Source organism: Dendropsophus ebraccatus, chromosome 7, assembly GCF_027789765.1.
Source record: "Dendropsophus ebraccatus isolate aDenEbr1 chromosome 7, aDenEbr1.pat, whole genome shotgun sequence".
In the NCBI taxonomy this organism is placed as follows: Eukaryota; Metazoa; Chordata; class Amphibia; order Anura; family Hylidae; genus Dendropsophus; species Dendropsophus ebraccatus.
In genome coordinates, this window is record NC_091460.1 from 125,934,525 (window position 1) to 125,956,522 (window position 21,998).

Below are 21,998 nucleotides of genomic sequence, written 5' to 3' on the forward strand. Positions count from 1 at the left end.
GTGGCCATGTTTTTGTAGCACTGCATAACCCATTTAAAAGGGTTGTCCAGCGAAAATCTTTTTCTTTCATATCAAATGGTTTCAGAAAGTTATATAGATTTGTAATTTACTTCTTTTTAAAAATCTTCAGTCCTCCCATACTTATTAGCTGCTGTATGTTCTGCAGGAAGTGGTGTTTTATTTTCAGTCTGACACAGTGCTCTCTGCTGACCTCTCTGGCCGAGACAGGAACTGTCCAGAGCAGGAGAGGTTTTCTATGGGGATTCATAGAAAACCGAGACACAGTTCCTGTCTCGGCCAGAGATGTCAGCAGAGAGCACTGTGTCAGACTGAAAATAAAACAACATTTCCTGCATGTCATACAACAGCTAATAAGTATGGGAAGACTGGAGATTTTTTAATAGAAGTAAATTATAAATCTGTATAACTTTATGATAACAGTTGATTTGAAAGGAAAAGATTTTCGCTGGACAACCCCTTTAAGCATTTGGTGTTTTGTTGTTTTTTTTGCAGGAAAAAGTCATAGGCCCTTTGATCTGTAGAGTTGTTTGACTTTAAAGATAGTTTCTTCTGCTTTTTCAAGCTGTAACGTGCCCAGTACTATGGGGTTCATTGTCCTCTTCCATGTTAAAACGAGGTGAAGTACAGTATGTTAGGAGAATGTAAGAACAGAATGCATTCTGTTTAAAGGTGTACACATTTCTTTGTAGTTTACTGTATAAAAGTTACTTTTTATGCCCATTTCTCGTAGTAGACTGATAAAATGTAAATCAGCATTTTGTAGTGTGGGGCATATAATCCCTTTCCCACCACAGTGTAACTTCACGCTGGAGCAGTCATTTTTTGCAGCCAGGTTTGTTGCATGTTCATTTGGGAAATTCCATGGACCGGTTAGTGTACTTTCCATTCCAGGGAAATACAAATGCATTGGCTGCCGTCCAGATGCTTACATTGATTCACAAGCTACTGCATACACCTGTGACTGTGAAGAGATGTTTATTACTATAATATTGGGTTGGGCAATATGGCCAGAAAATACATCAACATTTTTTTTTGCTAATAATGAGGGATGTAGTAATAGAGGTATAGTGGATGACGGGTATAGTAGTAGTAGAGATATAGTAGATGAGGGGAGTAGTAGTAGTAGAGGCATAGTGGATAAGCGGTGTAGTAGTAGAGGTATAGTGGATGAGGGGTGTAGTAATAGTAGCGGAATAGTAGATGAGGGGAGTAGTAGTTGTAATGGGAGTAGTAGTAGCAGTAGTGAGTAGTAGTAACAGTAGTGGGTGTAGTTGTGACAGTAGTAGTACTGGGAGTACTAGTAGCAGTGGGGGGAGTAGTAGTGGGAATAGTAGTAGTAGTGGTAGTAATTGTGGGGATAGTAGTAGTAGTGGTAGTAGTTGTGGGAATAGTAGTAGTAGTGGGAGTAGTTGTGGGAATAGTAGTAGTAGTAGTGGTAGTAATTGTGGGGATAGTAGTAGTAGTGGTAGTAGTTGTGGGAATAGTAGTAGTAGTGGGAATAGTAGTAGTAGTGGTAGTAATTGTGGGGATAGTAGTAGTAGTGGTAGTAGTAGTGGGAATAGTAGTAGTAGTAGTGGGAGTAGTAGCAGTAGAGGGAGTAGTGGTAGTAGTAGTAGTAGTTACTTTGTAGGACTGTGCCATCACATCACCCACTCACCAATGATGGCACTCTGGGTCTCTTCTCCTGATCTTACTCTAATCTCAGGGGCTCCTCAGGACCCGGGTGCTGCTGATCTCTTGTCTGCAGGTGGCAGGGATCTCCTGTGTGTGAATGCAATAGCGCTGGATCAAGCAGGGGGCGCTCTGACCGGCAGGAGGAACAGCTACAGCTGCGGACCTGGTCAGACTCCTTTTAAGCTGGAGGCCACTGGTAACCGCACCGTCCTGAGCTCCGCTGCTCCCCCTGCAAGTCAGAGGGCACAATTTTATCAAATTTGCGATAAAATTTGCGAAACTTTATCAAAATCTAATTGATTTTTGAATTAAGGACTAATAAATTTAATCGTCCAGCCCTATTATGAGTTATTTATCTATATCCAGAAATATGTTATTTTATAGTGCTTATGCCCTGCTTGTGAATCATACACTAGTACAGACGCATTGTTTGTTTCATCTGTATCGGCATGTGTCACTAAGAGGATTCTTTGGTGATTTTTAGGTTAGCTTAAAAAAATTCCCCAAACATCCAGTTCTTTCTCAGTAACACTCCCTTGCCCATCTTATTACATACAATGCCACTGATACTTAGCAATACCGTAGTCATACTGGCTCATAGTTAGGGTTTCTTTATTGGATGTTTTTTTTTTTTTTACATTTATATCATATACCAGGGATGGGGAACCTTCGGCCCTCCAGCATTTGCAAAACTTCAATTCCCATCAAGCCTGGACAGCTAAAGCCAAAGCTTTGGTTGTCCAGGCATGATGGGAATTGTAGTTTTGCAACAGCTTGAGAGTTGCCAGTTACTGCAGTACAGTATATGGCTAGGTTCACACAACATCAAAAATATTGAAAAGGCGGACGATTTTCATATTTTAAAAAACGTCAGTTTTTGCCATGATTTAACTGACAGCAATGCATTGAAGTCAATGGGAAGACGGACGTCCAATGCACACAATGTATTGGATAACGGACGTTTTTGCCGCGGACGTCAAAATAATGAACATGATCATTATTTTCGGACGTCTTTTGCAAACAGCGGATGTTTTTGATTAGTTGTTCACACACAGTTTTTCTTTTTCCACTGTTCTTGCTCCGTTTTCACTATTAAATTCAAGGAACTTTTGAATTAAACAGCATCCAAAGTCCAAGTTGTACACCCAAACTGAAATAATGTGCAAACACCAGGGGAGGCCGGACAGCTCAATAACGTCCATTATTTCAGACTCAAAATAACGGATGTCATTTTAAACGGAGCTGAAAAAAAGTTGTGTGAACATAGCCTAAGAAGGCAAGTTTACCATTACGGCCCGAAACGGATCCGTTTTTTTAACGGACACAAAAGAAGCGTTAACACTACTTTTGTGTCCGTTAAAAAAAAACGGATCTGTTCTGATCCTATATTTTTTTATAATGGAAGTCAATGGAAAAACGGATCAAAATGGATGCACACAAATGCATCCGTTTTTCATCCCTTTTTTTGCAAAAAAACGGATGCAAAAAAACGATTGCAAAAACGCAGTGTGAACCTAGCCTAATTCTCATGCCGCAGACTCCACTTAAAGTTCTCCCTCTCCTATTCGTTGAATAGGATGCCTCGTGTGCCCAACGCTCTCCGCCGAAAGAATTGACATGTCAATTCCGCGACAATTACTCAGTGTGAACGGGCCGTTAGAGTCAGGGAAATCTGTGTGACAACCAATGTGCTGTAAAGGTAATCTTATTTCTCTGTCGGCAGCAGAAAGTCAGTGCAATGTATATTTGTATGCCAAAACAGGGATGGAAGAAGAAAACTAGGGGACTTATTCCTCCCATGGGCTGACTAAAATTCAACATGGATTCTTAGCTCGGCCCCTGTTGTTGGAGTCTACATCAGAGCCTAATGTCGGAGTTAGACGGCACTCTGTAGGGTGGAGGTGCTCGTGGTAGGAATGGCTCCCAAAAAACTGTGAAGAAGTGTCCCGGTACTCACCAAATTCTTTAATGCTTGTTTATTAAAGGGAACCAATCAGCCCGTTTGGGCTGATATGGTTCCCTTGAGCATTGTATAAAGCACCTGGAGCGTCCCCGGCAGGTGCTTTATAACAGAGAAAATGACTTTAATTCCCCGGCTCGTGACTAGATACGAGCGGGGAAGTAGTCATGGTGGGCGGCTCCCCGCTTGTATCTAGTCACTGCGCTCTGCCAGTTACTGGCCTCTCTGCCTGTCAATCATCCTGCCGAGCGTGCTGACAGGCATTAAAGAATTAAAGACAAGCATTAAAGAATTTGGTGAGTGCTGGGACACTTCTTTACAACATCAAAGCCTAGTGAAAGCTGCAGCAGTAGGGGCAGTAGGGGCAGCTGGAGAACCCATACCTACTTTGTGGGTAGTATGATGGCTCGGTGGTTAGCATTGCTGCCATGGAGTCCTGGAGTCCTGGGATCAAGGCCCACCTCTATAATTTGTTTGTGTTTTCTCATCATGTGGCTTTTGTTCCACACACCAAAATAGGCCTACTTGGAGTATAGATTGTGATACCCATTGGGGACAGTGAGTGATGACAGTCTTTGTACAACACTGCAGACTAAGGTGTCGCTATACAAATCAACAAATTCTTATTGTTTTGTAAAGATCTTCAATGCTGCTTCTGTCTACTTGTGCTACATGTCACCATTCTGTCTATTTACTGCTAGGGTAAACCTTGTACAGAATTCTGCATTTAAAGGGGTACTCCATGTTCTGCAGGAAATGTTTTCTTTTCAGTCTGACACAGTGCTCTCTGTTGACCGAGACAGGAACTGTCCACAGAAGGAGAGATTTTCTATGGGGATTTGCTGCCGCTCTGGACAGTTCCTGTCTCAGACAGAGGTGGCAGCAGAGAGCACTGTGTCAGACTGAAAATAAAACATTTCCTGTAGAACAATCAGCAGCTGATAAGTATGGAAAGACTTGAGATTTTTAAATAGAAGTAAATTACTAATCTATGTAACTTTTTGACACCTGTTGATTTGAAAGAAAGAGATTTTTGTTGGACAACCCCTTTAAGCCCTGTTCCAGGACTGCTGAAATCTGTTGTGTGTATGTATGTCAGGACTACAACTCCTAGCAGGCATATAATGGGGGGTGTAATTCCATAACAGCTAAAAGAGGCAATAATCATGAAAAAAAAAGATTTGTACTGTATACACAAAGAGAGAACAGTTGGCAGTGCTTACTACTAAGCCACCAATCTGCTGACATGCAAGTTTTGTATCACATAGTCCTATATTTCCGTATTGTATTTGAAAAAAGAATGATGAAAGTCATGTTTTTTGTATCTTCGACAGATCCATAATTATGTGGGTCAAGCCAAAATCATTGTGCAGCTGGTGACCAATGGCAAGGATGTCCGCTTACATGCCCACAGCTTAGTGGGAAAGCACTGTGAAGATGGGATCTGCTCTATAACTGTGGGGCCTAAGGACAATGTTGTTGGGTGAGTTTCTCTTTCTTACTTAATATTGTGACAGATGATTCTCTGCCTATATGTAAAGTACAAGACAGCAGGAAATAACTAGTAAAACTGTGCTTGGGTTGTTCAGATATTCCAAACCACAACATGTTTCACATTTGCATGACATTCATTTGAGGTTTTTGTGTACTGACATCGCACTTCCCACACTAGATGACTGGTAGCACTGATATTTACACACCCAAGCCTTCTGAAATTTTAAAGAAGCAGTCCGCTGTTGTTTTTTTGTTGTTTTTTTTTTAAATTTGGGCCCCGGCAGTAAGCTTGCAGGGAAACTCACCCAGGCTGATTGTGCTCCTGCAGTGTTATATTCCCACATGATGTCTCCTCTGACTGTCTTGAAATCTACATAAGCTGGAAGTCACTCTCTTATATGCGACTCTATGGACAGTAACTTCCACCTCTTAAAAAGCACTGAAGCCTTGGGTCAGTCAGAGGAGAATTCATGTGGGTGCCAGCAGGACCTGAACGGCATAGGAGCATGGTGATAGCGCTACAGGAATGCATTCAGTTCATATGAGTATGGGTGCAAGCCCGCTGCCAGGCCCCATTATAAGGCTATGTTGACACTATGTATATGTCCGGCCATAGTTCGTACGCGGCCGGACATGTGAGACTATGGCTGAAACTACGGCCGTGGGAAAAATAGACATGCGGCCGGATTGCGGACATGCGGGGGAACTGCGAACATACGCCCGTAGTACAGTTATGCTTCCCTAGCTTGTTTCGTAGCGATCTGAAAAAGGTCATTTCCTTGGAAATCTTCGCCCAGCCCAATAAACCACACATTTTTAATCTAAAAATCAAGTTCAATTTGGCTGAAATAAGTACTCCGTACGGGACCGCATTGAAATCCACGGCCGTGAGTTGGAACAGTTCCGGCCGCAAACAATGGTCTTTTTCATTTTTCACGGCGCAGTATACGATCCGGCCGTAGGCTCATACGTAGTGTGCATTGTGCGGCCGGAAATCGTATACTTCCAAGCGTACGCATCAACCTCAAAACTACGGGCGTATATTTGCGGTTCGCACTACGGCCGGAAATATACGTAGTGTGAACATAGCCTAACAATAAAGCAAACAACAACACAGCAGACTGCTTCTTGAAGGCCCATTTATCTTGACAATAATTTAAATAAACATCTGATAGACATCTCTATCAAAGTATTGATTGTCCCCAAGCCACCATTCCTAAAGGGGAACTATCAGCAGGTTAGACAGATCTAACCTACTGATAGCCCCCTTATTGCACAGGAGAAGCTAAGAAGAAAGGTATGTCTCTTACTTTTCTACCCGCCGTTCGGGTGCAGTTAGACAGGTAACATGTTAGAAGTATTGGGGCAGCCGTTGGGAGTACTGCCTGCCGTCATAGCGCCTATCCGCCCCAGGCCGGGCCACCCCTCTCTAATTATACACAATGGCCCAGGCTGGCCAGGGGTGGATCGGCGCTATGAGGGCGGAAAGTGCTCTTAATGGGTGCCCCAGTTCTCCGAACGGTTCCACCGGACCGTGGAGCACCAGAACGGTGCAGAGGAGGAAGGTAAGAGACATACCTTCATTCTTAGCGCCCTGTGTGCAATAGGGACATATCAGCAGGTTAGATTTGTCCAACCTGCTGCTAGTTCCCCTTTAATGTAAAGCAGGTACTACTGATAACTAAGACTTTGTAGTAACTTTCTGGAAACAAACAAATTGTTAAGATTATTCCTGTATGTGCCCTGAACACAGAATACTCTTGAGGCCTCCTAAAAAGACTACAGCCTTATATCTGAAGTGAAACTGTTGAGCTGATCGGTGAACCACAACAGATTTAGAGGAAAGATGACCTTTAATTCCGATTTCATGTTTAGATATAGAAGATTCTGTCACTGTGCACTGTAACTATGTTACATATATATGGATGTAGCCTGTGTTAACTTGATCACAATGACACTTTTAACTTGATGTAATTACTGACCTAGCAAACCTCCCTGACACAAGCATGTTCTGGCTAGTTCACTAACGTTGAGACAGTGTTGTTTTGCATATTTGATTTCCCAGGGGGCAATGTTCAAGAATACACTGACGTCGAGACATGTGATGGTGTCTCTGCTGTGTTTTGGTTGATCTCCCTGAGGTCAACCAGCGTCCTTTTGCATGCACTTACTAGGCAATTGTCCCACTAGCCAGAATCCTACTCTACACTGATGAGGGGCAAATACCCTGAAACAGCTGTCTGTGGATGGATCCCTTGCTTTGGTGGTTTCCTTGATTGGAGACATTCCTTGGCTTGATTGTTCCTACCCGGAGGAAGGTCTGGCTAGTTCACTAACATCGAGACACATAATGGTGTCTCTGCAGTGTTCTTTTGCATCTTTGATTTCCAAGGGGGCAGTGTTCTAGAATACACTGACGTCGGGACACGTGATGGTCAACTGAGGTCAACCAGCGTCCTTTTACGACAAGCATGTTAACCATGGCTACATCTACTTTTTTTTAAAAAAATTAAGAAATATACTGTACACTGATAAGGAGCGTGCCTGCTCTGTTGCAAGGCAGAAGTAGTTGCACCGAATATTTATTTATTACATATTTTGTTTGTTTTTTGTTCCATGTATTTATAGGTTTCCCAATTTAGGAATTCTTCATGTAACAAAGAAAAAAGTTATTGAGATACTGGAGACGCGCATGTTGGATGCTTTTAAGAAGGGCTACAATGCTGGTCTGTTGGTGAACTCCGAGTTAAATTATCCATATTCGGCAGACAGGACATTGACTGGTTAGTCGCATACAATACATTTGCAATCTAAATGTACTTTAGAGGGGTTATCGACAGTTGACAGTTCAGCAGTCATCGACAGTTCGACGTGGAAAACTGCGTGTTACAGCTTGCCTGGCAACAGAAGAGACAGAGATCATGTGATCTCTGTCTCAGAAGGGAGGGGGAGGACAGAGGAGTGGAGACAGAGTGGACCAGGAAGTGAGGATTTTTTAGCAGCTTCAGGGTGTAAGTCGGGATGTGCTGCAGACAAACAGACCAATTCATGTAATAGAAACCTATTACAAACAAACTTAGATTATGGGTGGGGATTGAACAGTGTTCAATCTTTGTTAACTAAGGTTCCCCTTTAACATATTATGTGGTAAAGGCAACATGTTATGCATATATATGGGGCTGCTAGCAATGGACTAAAAAAGTCTGAAGTACTTGTCTGGTGCCGTGCGTTTAGAAGCTAAGTTGGCACCATGCGCAGCGGGAGCTGGCTGAAATACACAGTCAGGCTCTTGCAGGAATGATAATGGTCCCCTAGGTCTGTCGTTTTAGAATACCATTGAAAAATTTAAATAATTTATTTAATAACATGTAAAATAAACATAAAGAAGCAACAAACCAAAAATGTGTGTGGGGGGGTATTTTTATGATTTAGTGTAATAAAAATAAGTCTTTGTGGTATGAAAGAACAAAGTAACCCAAATTTTATTGACTTGTAAATGTCAATGTCAAAAATGTTTTTTAGCTTCATGTTAGAATAAATTAGAATCCAATGAACTAAAACACAAATATCCCTATGATAGTGGATATCCTGATGAAGTCAAAAATGTTCTGCATACACCCTCCACAATTGTACTTTATTCTTAAAGGCTATGTTCACACTACGTATATTTCAGTCAGTATTGCAACCAAAACCAGGAGTGGATTAAAAACACAGAAAGGATCTGGTCACACAATGTTGAAATTGAGTGGATGGCCGCCATATAACAGTAAATAACGGCCATTATTTCAATATAACAGCTGTTGTTCTAAAATAACAGCAAATATTTGCCATTATATGGCGGCCATCCACTCAATTTCATCATTGTGTGAACAGATCCTTTCTGTGTTTTTAATCCACTCCTGGTTTTGGTTGCAATACTGACTGAAATATACTGACTGAAAAATACATATACTGACTGAAATATACGTAGTGTGAACGCAGCCTAAAGAAGCAGACAACACGTTTCACGCCAAACACCTTAGAACCTGACAAAGAACTGAGGTATCCGGTATGAAATTCACTATCCCTTTCATTCAAGTGGTTACTTCTTGTCAACTGTGTACGAAGAAGGAAGCTTACTCATTGCAGTCTCAACTCTCCCTTTCACCTTGTCTGGATGTCCACTAATCTTCTGAATTGATTTCTCTGTGAAGCCTTGGTTGGTCTTAGCTGCATCCTCTTATCCAGTAAGGCCTGGTTGGCCTGTTGTGCCCACATGCACAGCTCTTTGATATATACAACAATAGAAAGAAGCGATCGGCACTACAGGTCTCAGAGTAGGTTACCAACAATATATCACTGGATATTAACGTATTCAGTGGTGCTCACCAAGCAGAAATGTCCATAACAGTAACAAAATTCAAATGAAGTAACAGTAGTGGCACTCACCGATTAAGATGCTGGTGCAGATTTCTTTTTATTAATAACGCATGGACATACACTGGGCGGACGCCAGGTAGATGCAGGTTACAAGCTTGTTTCGCGCAGCCGCGCGAAACAAGCTTGTAACTTGCATCTACCTGGCATCTACCTGGCATCTTCATCGGTGAGTGCCACTATTGTTTCTTTATTTGATCTTTGATATATACACCTGTCTACTTTTTTCTATTATTCAGTCATAACTGGGCCTTTCTTCCAAACTGTTTCCTTTCCCCGATATGTGCTTTGGACTTGTTTTAACGTTCACCATTATTTGTATTTAGACACATTGTATGTTTTGTATTGTAGAGCGGGAAAAAGATGTGATTCGACAAGCAGCATATCAACAGTCAAAAGACATAGATCTTAGTGTGGTACGGCTAATGTTCACTGCTTTCTTGCCAGACAGCAATGGGGGTTTCACAAGACGACTCGAACCTGTCATATCTGTTCCCATATTTGACAGTAGTAAGTAGTTTTCTTGTGTATATTATATGTATACACGTATATAATAGAAGCCCTTAAAGGGAACCAATCACTGCAAAAATGCCCGGGAAGTTATATGTACAGCTTAATGAAGCCCCTTGCATTGTTTCCAAACGTGTAACTGCCACCTATACGCTTTGTACATACCCCCCCCCCCTTTCAAAGTGAAGTTACCGTCAATAGTCATGTGGGCGTTTGCAAGTGCTGAACTAGTCACAGATGGGGCTCTTGACTTGGCTGTGTCTGTGCCCAGCAACGGCCCCTCTGGGCATGATTCTCAATGCGGGAGCCTGCTGCACGTCACAGAAGGCCCGTCCCTGAGTGCCAACTTTTCCAGAGAGGCGGAATTACAGCCAACTCAAGCACACCATTCGTGACTAGTTTTGGCAATGAGGAACACCCACGTGACTAGTTGAGGTTAATTTGCATACAGAACGGGACATTTACAAACTTCATTTTTTTTGGGGGGGGGGGGGGTATGTGCAAAGCTCATAGGTTTCACTTTTGGAAACAGGGCAGGGGGCTTTATTACACCATATATACAGCTTCTTGGGCATTTTGGCCGTGATTGGTTCCCTTGAAATATTACCGTTTGGAAAATATATGACTTTTTCCTGTTTCATACCGGAATCATACCTTAGGATAAATGCTTTTCTCATTGCTGGCCACCATTGTCACAGAGAGAGGCTGTTTTTCTTTAGTGAATGAAGCTCCCCACATTGAGAGCTTTCCTGGCCGCTCTTCTCATTCATGATTAACAGCTCAAGCAGTAAATAAGAGAACTGCTACAGCTGTCAATCATAGTTAAGGAGAGGGGCCAGAAAAGTTCTTCATGGAGGAATCTTTGTGCACCTATAAGGACCTCTTCGACACAGTAGTCTGGGCACAAGACAGCATTTATCTTGGTAATTCTTTTTTTTTTTTTTTGTGCACTGAACCTGGAAGCACTGCAATACCAAGTCAATGCCTGGAGAGGACAGAGCAAGTACACTACCGTTCAAAAGTTTGGGGTCACCCAAACACTTTTGTGTTTTCCATGAAAAGTCACACTTATTCACCACCATACGTTGTGAAATGAATAGAAAATAGAGTCAAGACATTGACAAGGTTAGAGATAATGATTTGTATGTGAAATAACATTGTTCTTACATCACACTTTGCTTTCGTCAAAGAATCCTCCTTTTGCAGCAATTCCAGCATTGCACACCTTTGGCATTCTAGCTGTTAATCTGTTGAGGTAAGCTGGAGAAATTGCACCCCACGCTTCTAGAAGCAGCTCCCATAAGTTGGATTGGTTGGATGGGCACTTCTGGCGTACCATACGGTCAAGCTGCTCCCACAACAGCTCAATGGGGTGGTGATCTGGTGACTGCGCTGGCCACTCTATTACCTATTATAGAATACCAGCTGCCGCTTCTGCTGTAAATAGTTCTTGCACAATTTGGAGGTGTGTTTAGGGTCATTGTCCTGTTGTAGGATGAAATTCGCTGCAATCAAGCGCTGTCCACTGGGTATGGCATGGCGTTGCAAAATTGAGTGATAGCATTCCTTATTCATAATCCCTTTTACCCTGTACAAATCTCCCACCTTACCAGCACCAACCCCAGACCATCACATGACCTCCACCATGTATAACAGATGGTGTCAGGCATTCTTCCAGCATCTTTTCATTTGTTCTGCGTCTCACAAACGTTCTTCTTTGTGATCCAAACACCTCAAACTTGGATTCATCCATCCACAACACTTTTTTCCAGTCTTCCTCTGTCCAATGTCTGTGTTCTTTTGCCCATCTTAATCTTTTTCTTTTATTGGCCAGTCTCAGATATGGCTTTTTCTTTGCCACTCTGCCCTAAAGCCCAAAATCCCGCAGCCGCCTCTTCACTGTAGATGTTGACCCTGGTGTTTTGCGGGTACTATTTAATGAAGATGCCAGTTGGGGACCTGTGAGGCGTCTGTTTCTCAGACTAGAGACTCTAATGTGCTTATCTACTTGCTTAGTTGTGCAACACGGCCTCCCACTTCTTTTTCTACTCTGGTTAGAGCCTGTTTGTGCTGTCCTCTGAAGGGAGTAGTACACACCGTTGTAGAAAATCTTAAATTTTCTAGCAATTTCTCGCATGGAATAGCCTTCATTTCTAAGAACAAGAATAGACTGTCGAGTTTCAGATGAAAGTTCTCTTTTTCTGGCCATTTTGAGCGTTTAATTGAGCCCACAAATGTGATGCTCCAGAAACACAATCTGCTCAAAGGAAGGTCAGTTTTGTAGCTTCTGTAACGAGCTAGACTGTTTTCAGATGTGTGAACATGATTGCACAAGGGTTTTCTAATCGTCAATTAGCCTTCTGAGCCAATGAGCAAACACATTGTACCATTAGAACACTGGAGTGATAGTTGCTGGAAATGGGCCTCTATACTCCTATGTAGATTTTGCACCAAAAACCAGACATTTGCAGCTAGAATAGTCATTTACCACATTAGCAATGTATAGAGTGTATTTGTTTAAAGTTAGGACTAGTTTAAAGTTATCTTCATTGAAAAGTACAGTGCTTTTCCTTCAAAAATAAGGACATTTCAATGTGACCCCAAACTTTTGAACGGTAGTGTAGTTCTAAAAATCCATTTAATATATGGTCCCCAGATAGGGGACCTATCAGATATTAAACTGATAAGAACAGATACTACACTTGATCTTAGCCAAAAGGCCAAGAAGCTATTATCTTGGTAATTCTAACTGCACTACTGAGACCTAAGTTATGATTCCTCCCCAACATCTTTATGGGGCTATCAGCTGTTTTGGTAGCTCAAAGCTGCCGACTCATTTTGTTTCATGTTTATTGTCCACAATGGACTTGGATCTTGTCTATAGTGAGTTATTTGCTTGTGTCCACACTCTGCAGCAATAATTCTCACCTAAAACGTATCATATATATGTTATCATGCTGCAAGGGTCCGTACAATACTAGTCTACAGGCAATATGTTACACTAGGGGAGAGAACATGAAATAATCCATAGCATTTCGCAGATAGATGAGTGTGAACTGGTGACAGTGTGGACTTTCGATGGTAGATGGAATGTTCTGAAGTTTATGTAAACTTTATATCATGTTAGCTGCTATACTTTTCCCAAGGTTTGGTTGGTTGCAGCTTTCTGTCTTTCCAACCTAGATTTGCTATATTCTACACGAGACACACACATCACCTTTTTTTCCGTATGCAAGTTTATCATTGTTTTTTTGCTGTTCAGCATGATGCTTGCTTTACAAAAGATTGCTTTCTCCTACCTTTGTGATGCCATAAAAGTATGAATAAAAGTCTATCTTTTGTGTTTGACAGAAGCCCCTAATGCCTCTAATTTAAAGATTGTGCGGATGGATAAAACCTCTGGCTGCGTTACAGGAGGAGAAGAGGTTTATCTTTTATGTGATAAAGTTCAGAAAGGTACAAAAAGTTTTGATTAACAAAAAAAAAACAACGTAAGATGTAGCGGGAGGTATGTTATATTGAAGAGGATTATGGGAAAGGGCTATTATGTAGCCCACCATATCAGCTCTAACTTGTCCAAACTGTGTTCTGCAGATGATATTCAAATACGTTTTTATGAAGAAGATGAAAATGGACAACTTTGGGAAGGATTTGGTGACTTTTCCCCAACAGATGTTCACAGACAGGTATGCATTTAACTTTTTTTTCTAAAATAATACAAAACAAGTCATCGAAAAACAGACCAGACTAAGTTAGAAGATCACGTAGCCATATATCATCATATCGCATGGTATAACTTATTCCTATATGGGGAGTAAGTGCTCAAGCCCTCTTTTCCAATTCCTATATTCAGTCTATGTATAACGCTGAAACCCAAAATTGGAGATTACAGTAACAGCCATTCCCAACATAGATGCATATCACATATACATTGCATCAAACACTCACCCCTAAATTGCTGCAAAGTGGTGCCGCCACCATGTCCCCCTCAATGCACATTTAGCATTGTAATTGCTTCCACAGAAGCGATCACAATGGGAAACGTGGTTGAGGGCGATCTAGTGGTGGCATCACTTTACAAGCAATTTATGTCTGATGCAGTTTATATGTGATATGTTTTGGAAAACTTTTGACATGTCATAAAGAGTATCCAAAAGAAGTGCCTGTGAAGCCTCACTTAAGAGTCACGAATCACAGGACTAGCCAGATATCCCTCCAGGAAGGACCCAGCCAAGGGGTTGGCTCTTGTAGGTAAACTCTTATGGCTTTACTAGGCATTGCTCCCACCTAGCCAGAATCCTGCTCCACACTGATGAGGGGCAACACCCTGAAACAGCTGTCTGTGGATGGATACCTGGCCTTGGTTTTTCCCTCAGACCCAGACCGATCAAAACTTTTGACATGTCTCTATGACTGGTACACTTTAAGGTAAAGATAGTCTTACCTTTAAGTGGCATGTTATAGCTTTTTAAAATGCTCTATGGTTAAACAGGTAAACAAGTTATATATTACTGTAAATGTAATATACAGCACAGATAGAATGAGACCCATACAGTATATTTTTGTTATTATTCAGTATTTTATTTTGTCTTTTAGTTTGCCATCGTATTTAAAACTCCTAAGTACAAGGATGTGAATATTTTAAGGCCTGCCTCTGTTTTTGTACAACTTCGGAGAAAATCTGATTATGAAACCAGCGAACCCAAACCATTTCTTTACTATCCAGAAATAAAAGGTATAAAAAATAACACACAAAAAATATATATAATGACATGAGATTTGCCACTCTTAGCTTCTGTTTACCTGCTGGTCAATAAATGTTAAAACATATCAATGTTACATTTGGTAGCTAAAGATATTAAAACCTCATGTTTTATTTTAGATCAGTTATTATCTAATATGTTGTTCATGCGGTTTTCATATTATGACTTTCTTCTCTAGATAAGGAAGAAGTTCAGCGAAAGCGACTGAAACTCATGCCAAACTTCTCTGATGGCTTTGGTGGAAGTGGAGCAGGATCTGGAGGTGGAGGAGGAGGGGGCGGCGGCGGTATATATGGAAGTGCAGCCGGAGGTTCAGGCACCGGAGGAGGTACAGTAATCTTTATTAAAGCCTTTAATTATTTTTTTTTGTCTCAAGCAAATATCAAGAAACAAGACATGGAAGCCTGCCTGATCTACTAAATTGGGAGAAATAGCACTATATGTGCATTTCCCATAATTAGTGTATATTAGGAATTTGTCTAACTTTGCTTATGTAATAACATATTAAAATATACATTTTGGCCAGAGTTCTCCTTTAATAATTATGTCATTATTTATACTGTGGTTCAAGGATGCAAGAACTACATCCTAGGAAGGAACTATGTATGTATTTATATGTTATATATCTATATATATATCTATATATATATATATATATACTGTATAGTGGTCAGTATTTGTAATTGGGTTATGAAGGGGGACAGTTATCAAACATGGTGTAAAGTGAAACTGGCTCAGTTGCCCCTAGCAACCAATCAGATTCCACTTTTCATTCCTCACAGACTCTTTGGAAAATGAAAGGTGGAATCTGATTGGTTGCTAGGGGCAACTGAGCCAGTTTCGCTTTACACCATGTTTGATAAATCTCCCCCTTCATAACCCAATTACATATACTGTCCACCTACTTTTGGACCACCCTGTATATATATATATAACAGGTGCGACCGCACTGCTCGGTGGGACAAAATCCAAGGCTTATCGAAATACACCAATACAGGGCACACTGTACAGCATCACCCCCTCCTGGCCATGAGTAAGCTGGCTTTTCTCTGATACTATATATATGTTCAGTATATGAAGTCATGGTATGCAATACTGGAGCAACATGGTAAAATAGTAAAAAGTAAAGGAAATGTGAGTCATAGCTCAGGAATCGTGTGGGAAGAGGATACTACACTGTCAAACTTCAGTCTTGTACATGTTTCAGCTTGTACGACATAACTGGAGGATGTGTATTAAAAATAACCATTCAGTGACTTTGCACTTTATTTGAAATGGCGGTTTCTCCATTTCTTATTCTTAACAAGTTATAACATGTGACTTGAGTAATGACGTATTACTGCAATGCTGTGAATATTGCTTAAAGGACCCCAAGTCAACAAACTTCAGACATGTCACATTGACACGTTAGAGGTAGGAATGAGTGAATTTAAAGTACCAGTAAAGCGAAGCACTTTGCTAGGCTCAGCTGGCTGCCATTGAACTCTGTGCCACTCCGCTTCCAGTTTCTGGAAAAGCTGGATCCAGTCCTGGGAAACTGGGAGAAGTTTTTCCTGGACTGGATCCAGCTTTTTCAGGCACAGGGTGGCACTGAGTTCAAAGGCAGCTGATGGGAAGTTGTTTGCTGGGCTTTTTACTTTGAGAAATTAAGCTGCCCCTAAATTTTCCTGAAAAAAACACCAAGGTCATTGTAGATTACCGTGAAAAAAAGAATGAGATGCATATAAGTAATATCATCCCTCTTTTTATAAACAGCTTTAGCACCACTTCAACCATACAAGTGAATTGTAAATGTAGGATACCAGTAACAATGAAAGACTCTGAAAACAATGTTCTTTAGTGACATGCTCCAGACCCCAGCTAGATCCCCTTACACTGACCTCATCCCGCCGGGGTCGAGAGTCTGTCACCCCGGCACGGTAGTGACAGGTCTCCTTTAAAGAAGGTTAAAAGAGGTAACGAAAAAAAACAAGGTAAAAGAAAGTTACTAGAAATCCCCTTCAGGTAACAGACCACACTTTTGATTTTAGTGTTTAAGGTTTTTCGATATGAGCCAAAGACAAAACTAGTGTCTGAGATAAACATTGTGAACATGGAACTCGCTCTTACTTGCAGGTTACAGCTACCACTCATACAACTACACGAATAGCTACGGAGGGCTGCATTTTCATGGGGGCACAATGAACTCTAACACAGGTAAGATACATACTCAGTTTAACAGTCATACCATTTAAAGGATTTCACCTATATTTGAAAGAGAAGTCCGGGGGTTGGACATTTAAAAAAAAAAAAAAAAACCTACCATCCTTTGCTCCAGACCCACTGGACTGCACTGGAGTTGGGGAAGTAGGTGCATGTTGTTATGTGCAGCCACCTACTCTGACCCTGGATTTCTCCTTCAAAGGGAAACTAACAGCAGGTTCATACATATGAACCTGCTGGTATTTACCTGTGGGCGATCTGATGCAGATTTTAAAGATATCCTTTTCATTCCGATCCTTTGTGCCGTTTCATTGTCACCTATAAAAAAACAAATATTTAAATAAGGTCCTTCAGCGCACTAGGTGCATTCCCTGATGTCTTCTTCCTCTGGCCCAAGACCCAGTGCAATGTTACTGCCCAAGCAGAATATGAATTCCTTATGTGCGCACAGAGTAGCTGAGTACCTTTGTTGCCTGAGTCTGTTTCATTTCCTTAAAAAAAAAACATCTTTGTGTTAGGCTGGGCTGTGAATAGTGCCTAAGAGGTGGAGCCTATTATTTTGTGGGCTCTAGTGCCGCTATGACTTACTGTGCTGTACACCTGCCCCTTGCATAATCAGCCATGGACTCTCTGCATACAGCACAGTGCAGTATAGCAGGTTTATGGCAAAGGGAATAATAGGCTCCACCTCTTTGACAACATTCACATGCCAAATAAAGTTTTTTTTTTATTAAATAAAAATAAAATAGACACAGGCAACAAAAATATGTTCTGAATGCTTTCATTGATATCTATCCAGTGGTGCCATCAGCCAGGTAAGCGGTCTGGGGGTTACATATTTGCTTTAAAGGAGTACTCTACTTTAAGTTAAATAAAATAAACATTCTGCAGGAGCATATGGCATCACATACTTGACTGCCCCAGTTCTGAACCACCAAAATTCTATTTGTTTTGGGGGGTCTTAGTTTTGTACTTCCTGGTTGAGCAGTTGCTCATTACTACAGTTCCCAGGATGCATTGCTTTCCCTCAGCTCTTCATCACAATCTTTCTACCCTGTCTACTCCCCTCCCACAACACTTTTTCCAGATCCACACCCAGAGCTATTTCAGAACATGATTTATATGATATATTTCAGAACTGATTTCACTGCAGACTATTGAATTAGTGAGCACCTGGGCAGTCCAAGCACTGACCATCACTTATTGTGAATGGTCTGATCCTATCTTTTCGATATATTATGGTCATCTTTTATTGTAATCACATCTGTTATTATAGTGAGGAGACTGATGAAAAGAATAGGACGTGTCAGCTTATTATTAGGCTTAGTGGGCAGAATGAAAACTGCAAGATATCTAGATTATTGTTAGCTCTCAAGCTATACAAGTATGTACAAAAATAACAGGAGAGTGAATATATACACTTTAAAGGAATCTGTCACTAGGTTTATGGTGCCTTAAATGAGGGTAGCATAAACCAGTGATAGAAATGCTGAACAGATCGGTATATTACTTACATAATTTTGTTTAGCCGTTCTCCTAATATGCAGGAGAATATGATTCTTGACGCACCCCTCCCCCTACACAGCATGGATAGATAATTTTCAATCAGCAGGTGGTGGGCGGAGTTTTCTGCTTCTCATGAATATCCAGGACTACTGAGCTCATGTACATAATAGAGAGGACTACTTATAGTCCATGTTATTCAGGAGGATATCTCCGAATATGCTGCACAGGACAATGTAAGTGATACATCATTCTGTTCAGCTTCTCTGTCACTAGTTTATGCTACCCTAAGATAGGACGGCATAATCCTACTGACAGAGTCTCTAAGTATATAGAGCTAGAGATGATGTCAGTTAACATAAGGCTATGAGGCTTCAAACTGCATCTCTGTGTTATCTGCTTTAATATTATTACACTTTACACCTTTTTTTTTTAATGTTTTTGGAGGGGTTTTCGAGGATAGGTTTAACCCGTTTTACATCCTGGATCCTTTAGTAAGCATGTAGTAACTACTAAGGGCATTGTTAAATGCAGTAACATAACGAAGTGGTGTCATACAGATTATATAACATTTAAATGATTTGTGCACACCTAGCCTTACAGCCTCAATGTGGTGAAGACCAGGAAGGACGTACGTCTGTGCTCTCCCAGCCTAAAGAGAGTGAAACTAGCTGTGAGCGCCCGGAGGCCTCACTTACACAGAGTGACTCACAATCAGATCCTGCGAGGGAGGAAGTAGAGGCCTGCAAAGTACCTGGTAAATGCAAACAACAGGGTATCACATTTATCACTTTCACTGAATTAGCGGTAACTGTTTCTGCCCAAGGAGTACATATATATAATATAAAATCTATTGTATGCATGTGTTTTGTCTGTGGGTGTAACTGTGTCTGAAGAGGTGGGAATGCATTGTATGAAATGTCAGAGATGCTTTAAATGGCTCCAATGTTGATAACCACATCTGCTGGAGGTTTGCTCCATACATCCACTACTTTCAGAAAAATTATATTTTGTCATGTAGCTCCTGATCGTTTCCCTAAATACCCTCAGATTGTGTCCTCTTGTTCTTGTGTTTAGTTTGTCTGAACCTTACTTACCATAGGAAAACCCTATTTGTAACTGTAGGCCTAAAACAATAGAAGCCTGCATATTTACCTCACCTGCTCCCCCAATGCTGCAGCTGTCATATTACCCGGTTTCCGCTCCTCTGTTGTTCTCCCTTTTTCAAATGATGTTCCGCTACCCCGTCCCTGAGCAGGGGAGTGATATATCTTGCAAAGAAGGAGAGACAACACAGAAACGGGGACCAGCTGCAGAATTAGGGAAGCAGGTGAGTATAGGTGCACAGAGAGGCATAGGTTAAATTGGGTTTTTGTGGTACCTCTTTTGTAAAGCGACTCTGTACCCACAACTTGCAGCCCTGTGTCAAATGACGTGTCTGTGCCCTAGGCCTGCATCGCCTCTCACGCCCTCTTTACCATTAGGAATGCCCCTGACAGTATTTCTCCTATTCATCACTTGTCACATGTGCCTTAACGATCCAGAACATGTGCAGTGTTCAGACAAGTGATGAATAGAAGAAATCCTGCCTGGAGCATTCTACATTATATAGGAGAGCTGAGAGGCGGTGCAGGCCTAGGGCACGGGTACTCTAGATTACGACAATTTGACACAGGGCTGTAAATTTAAAAGTTGTTTTTTTAGGACAATAACTGCATCACCTGCCGAACAGACCCCAGGACCGATCTAGGATTAAAAGCTTAAAAGTTTTTGTTCATGCCCCCCTTCATTCCTTTCTTTTCTCTAGTCTGTACGGATTTAGTTGTTTACGCCTTTCCAGATTGTAGGTGAGGCCTCCAGAACTAAACACCATATTCCCAGATGTTGTTTCACTATGGCTCTATATCTGGGCATTTGATTAGCAGCACCTGGCTGCTACTTAGGGTCCTATTACACTGAGCGATCTTTAACGATTAACGACTAACGATAAACGATCGCAAACGAGATTGTTTATCGCTAACCTGAAATCGTTCACCATATTACACATAGCGATAATCGTTAGTTATGATCGTTACTATGATCGTTATTGCGATCGTTACTATGATCGTTTATTCCTTCTGATCCCAGAAAATGAACAATGTGCAATTACACTGAACGATTAGTGAAAAAACACGGAACTTGAGCGAACGAACGTGGAATTACAGCGAACAATTAACAATAATTTTAGGTACAGATCTAAATCAATGATCAACGTCATACGAACGATTTTTCGATTGTTGCCTGCAATTACACAGAATGATTATCGTTTAAATTCGAATGATTTAACGATTTTTCACACGATAATCGTCCCGTGTAATAGGGCCCTTACCCTTAACAGAAGAGTACTTGAGTGAAGTTTTTCATGAATATTGATAACATACTCTACACAATGACTGTTTAGTTTCATTTCCACCAAATAAATAAAAAAGTTTTCCATTTCATGAAAACGTTTTCACTTAATTCTCTACAATGAACAAATTAGTTTTATAGTACAGATTCCTCATTTCTAAATAAGTAGAAAAATGTTTTATTTAGCACTGAAATGTAAAAAGGTCAATTTATTTCACACAAACACACACACAGTGTCTGCACTTTGGTCTAGTTTCGGTTAAAAAAAGTAAAGGCACAGTAGAATCCCTTGTCTGTTGTTGTCTAAGGCTGGGTTCACACTCCCTTTTTGCAATCTTCGTTTTGCAATCCGTTTTTTTTTCTTCCAAAAAACGAATGAAAAAACGGATGCATTTGTGTGCATCCGTTTTAATCTGTATTTCCATTGACTCCCATTATTAAAAAAAACTGATCAAAACGGATCAGTTTTTTTTCGCATACACAAAAATAAGGTCAGCTACATTTTTGGGTACGTTAAAAACAAACCGATGCGATTTGATCCTTTTGATGACAGTGATGACAGATTTCCTTTAATGCAGAGAATGACTCCTATTCTTTTCTTTTCCTTAGGCTGCCAATTATTGGAAAAGACTGTGCAACTTGCCAAGCGACATGCGGCCTCCTTATTTGACTATGCAGTAACAGGAGATGTCAGATTGCTACTGGAAGTACAGCGCCATCTAGTGTCAGTTCAGGATGATAACGGAGACAAGTAAGAAAATACATGCACAAAGTCTGGAAATATTGTTTTCTATTCAAGAGTCGGTTTCTATTCAGGAATTGACAGCATTTGCTAAGCCTGATACTGATACCTGATAGCTGACAGTTGAGAATTAGACGATGTTGTCTTTCCATTTCAGTGTTCTTCATCTGTCTGTTATTCATCTTCAGTCTGCACTTGTTAAGATGTTTCTAGAAATAACTTCAGGAATTATATGTGAAGATATTATCAATGTGCGAAATGATCTGTATCAGGTATGTTACCAGTTAAACTAATACTTATTGTTTAATTAAATATATATATATAT

General features: G+C 40.9%; 1 protein-coding gene and 1 non-coding gene across 3 annotated transcripts in view; one reads left to right on the top strand and one right to left on the bottom strand.

The window, feature by feature from the left end:
- Positions 1–21,998, top strand: part of NFKB1 (nuclear factor kappa B subunit 1) — a 74,725-nt gene that overhangs the window by 40,105 nt on the left and 12,622 nt on the right. The window contains exons 6-16 of one of the 2 annotated variants that reach the window (XM_069978379.1): positions 4,990–5,138; positions 7,778–7,932; positions 9,917–10,075; positions 13,427–13,531; positions 13,670–13,761; positions 14,672–14,810; positions 15,017–15,166; positions 16,954–17,034; positions 19,139–19,300; positions 21,541–21,682; positions 21,831–21,945. In XM_069978379.1, the coding sequence (XP_069834480.1) occupies positions 4,990–5,138; positions 7,778–7,932; positions 9,917–10,075; positions 13,427–13,531; positions 13,670–13,761; positions 14,672–14,810; positions 15,017–15,166; positions 16,954–17,034; positions 19,139–19,300; positions 21,541–21,682; positions 21,831–21,945 (1,449 nt within the window). The remainder of the gene's footprint in view (positions 1–4,989; positions 5,139–7,777; positions 7,933–9,916; positions 10,076–13,426; positions 13,532–13,669; positions 13,762–14,671; positions 14,811–15,016; positions 15,167–16,953; positions 17,035–19,138; positions 19,301–21,540; positions 21,683–21,830; positions 21,946–21,998) is intronic. The other variant, XM_069978380.1, reaches the window with a different exon arrangement.
- LOC138797968 (U2 spliceosomal RNA) lies at positions 12,610–12,807 on the bottom strand. The gene has a single exon (XR_011364053.1). It is a non-coding gene; the product is annotated as a U2 spliceosomal RNA (small nuclear RNA).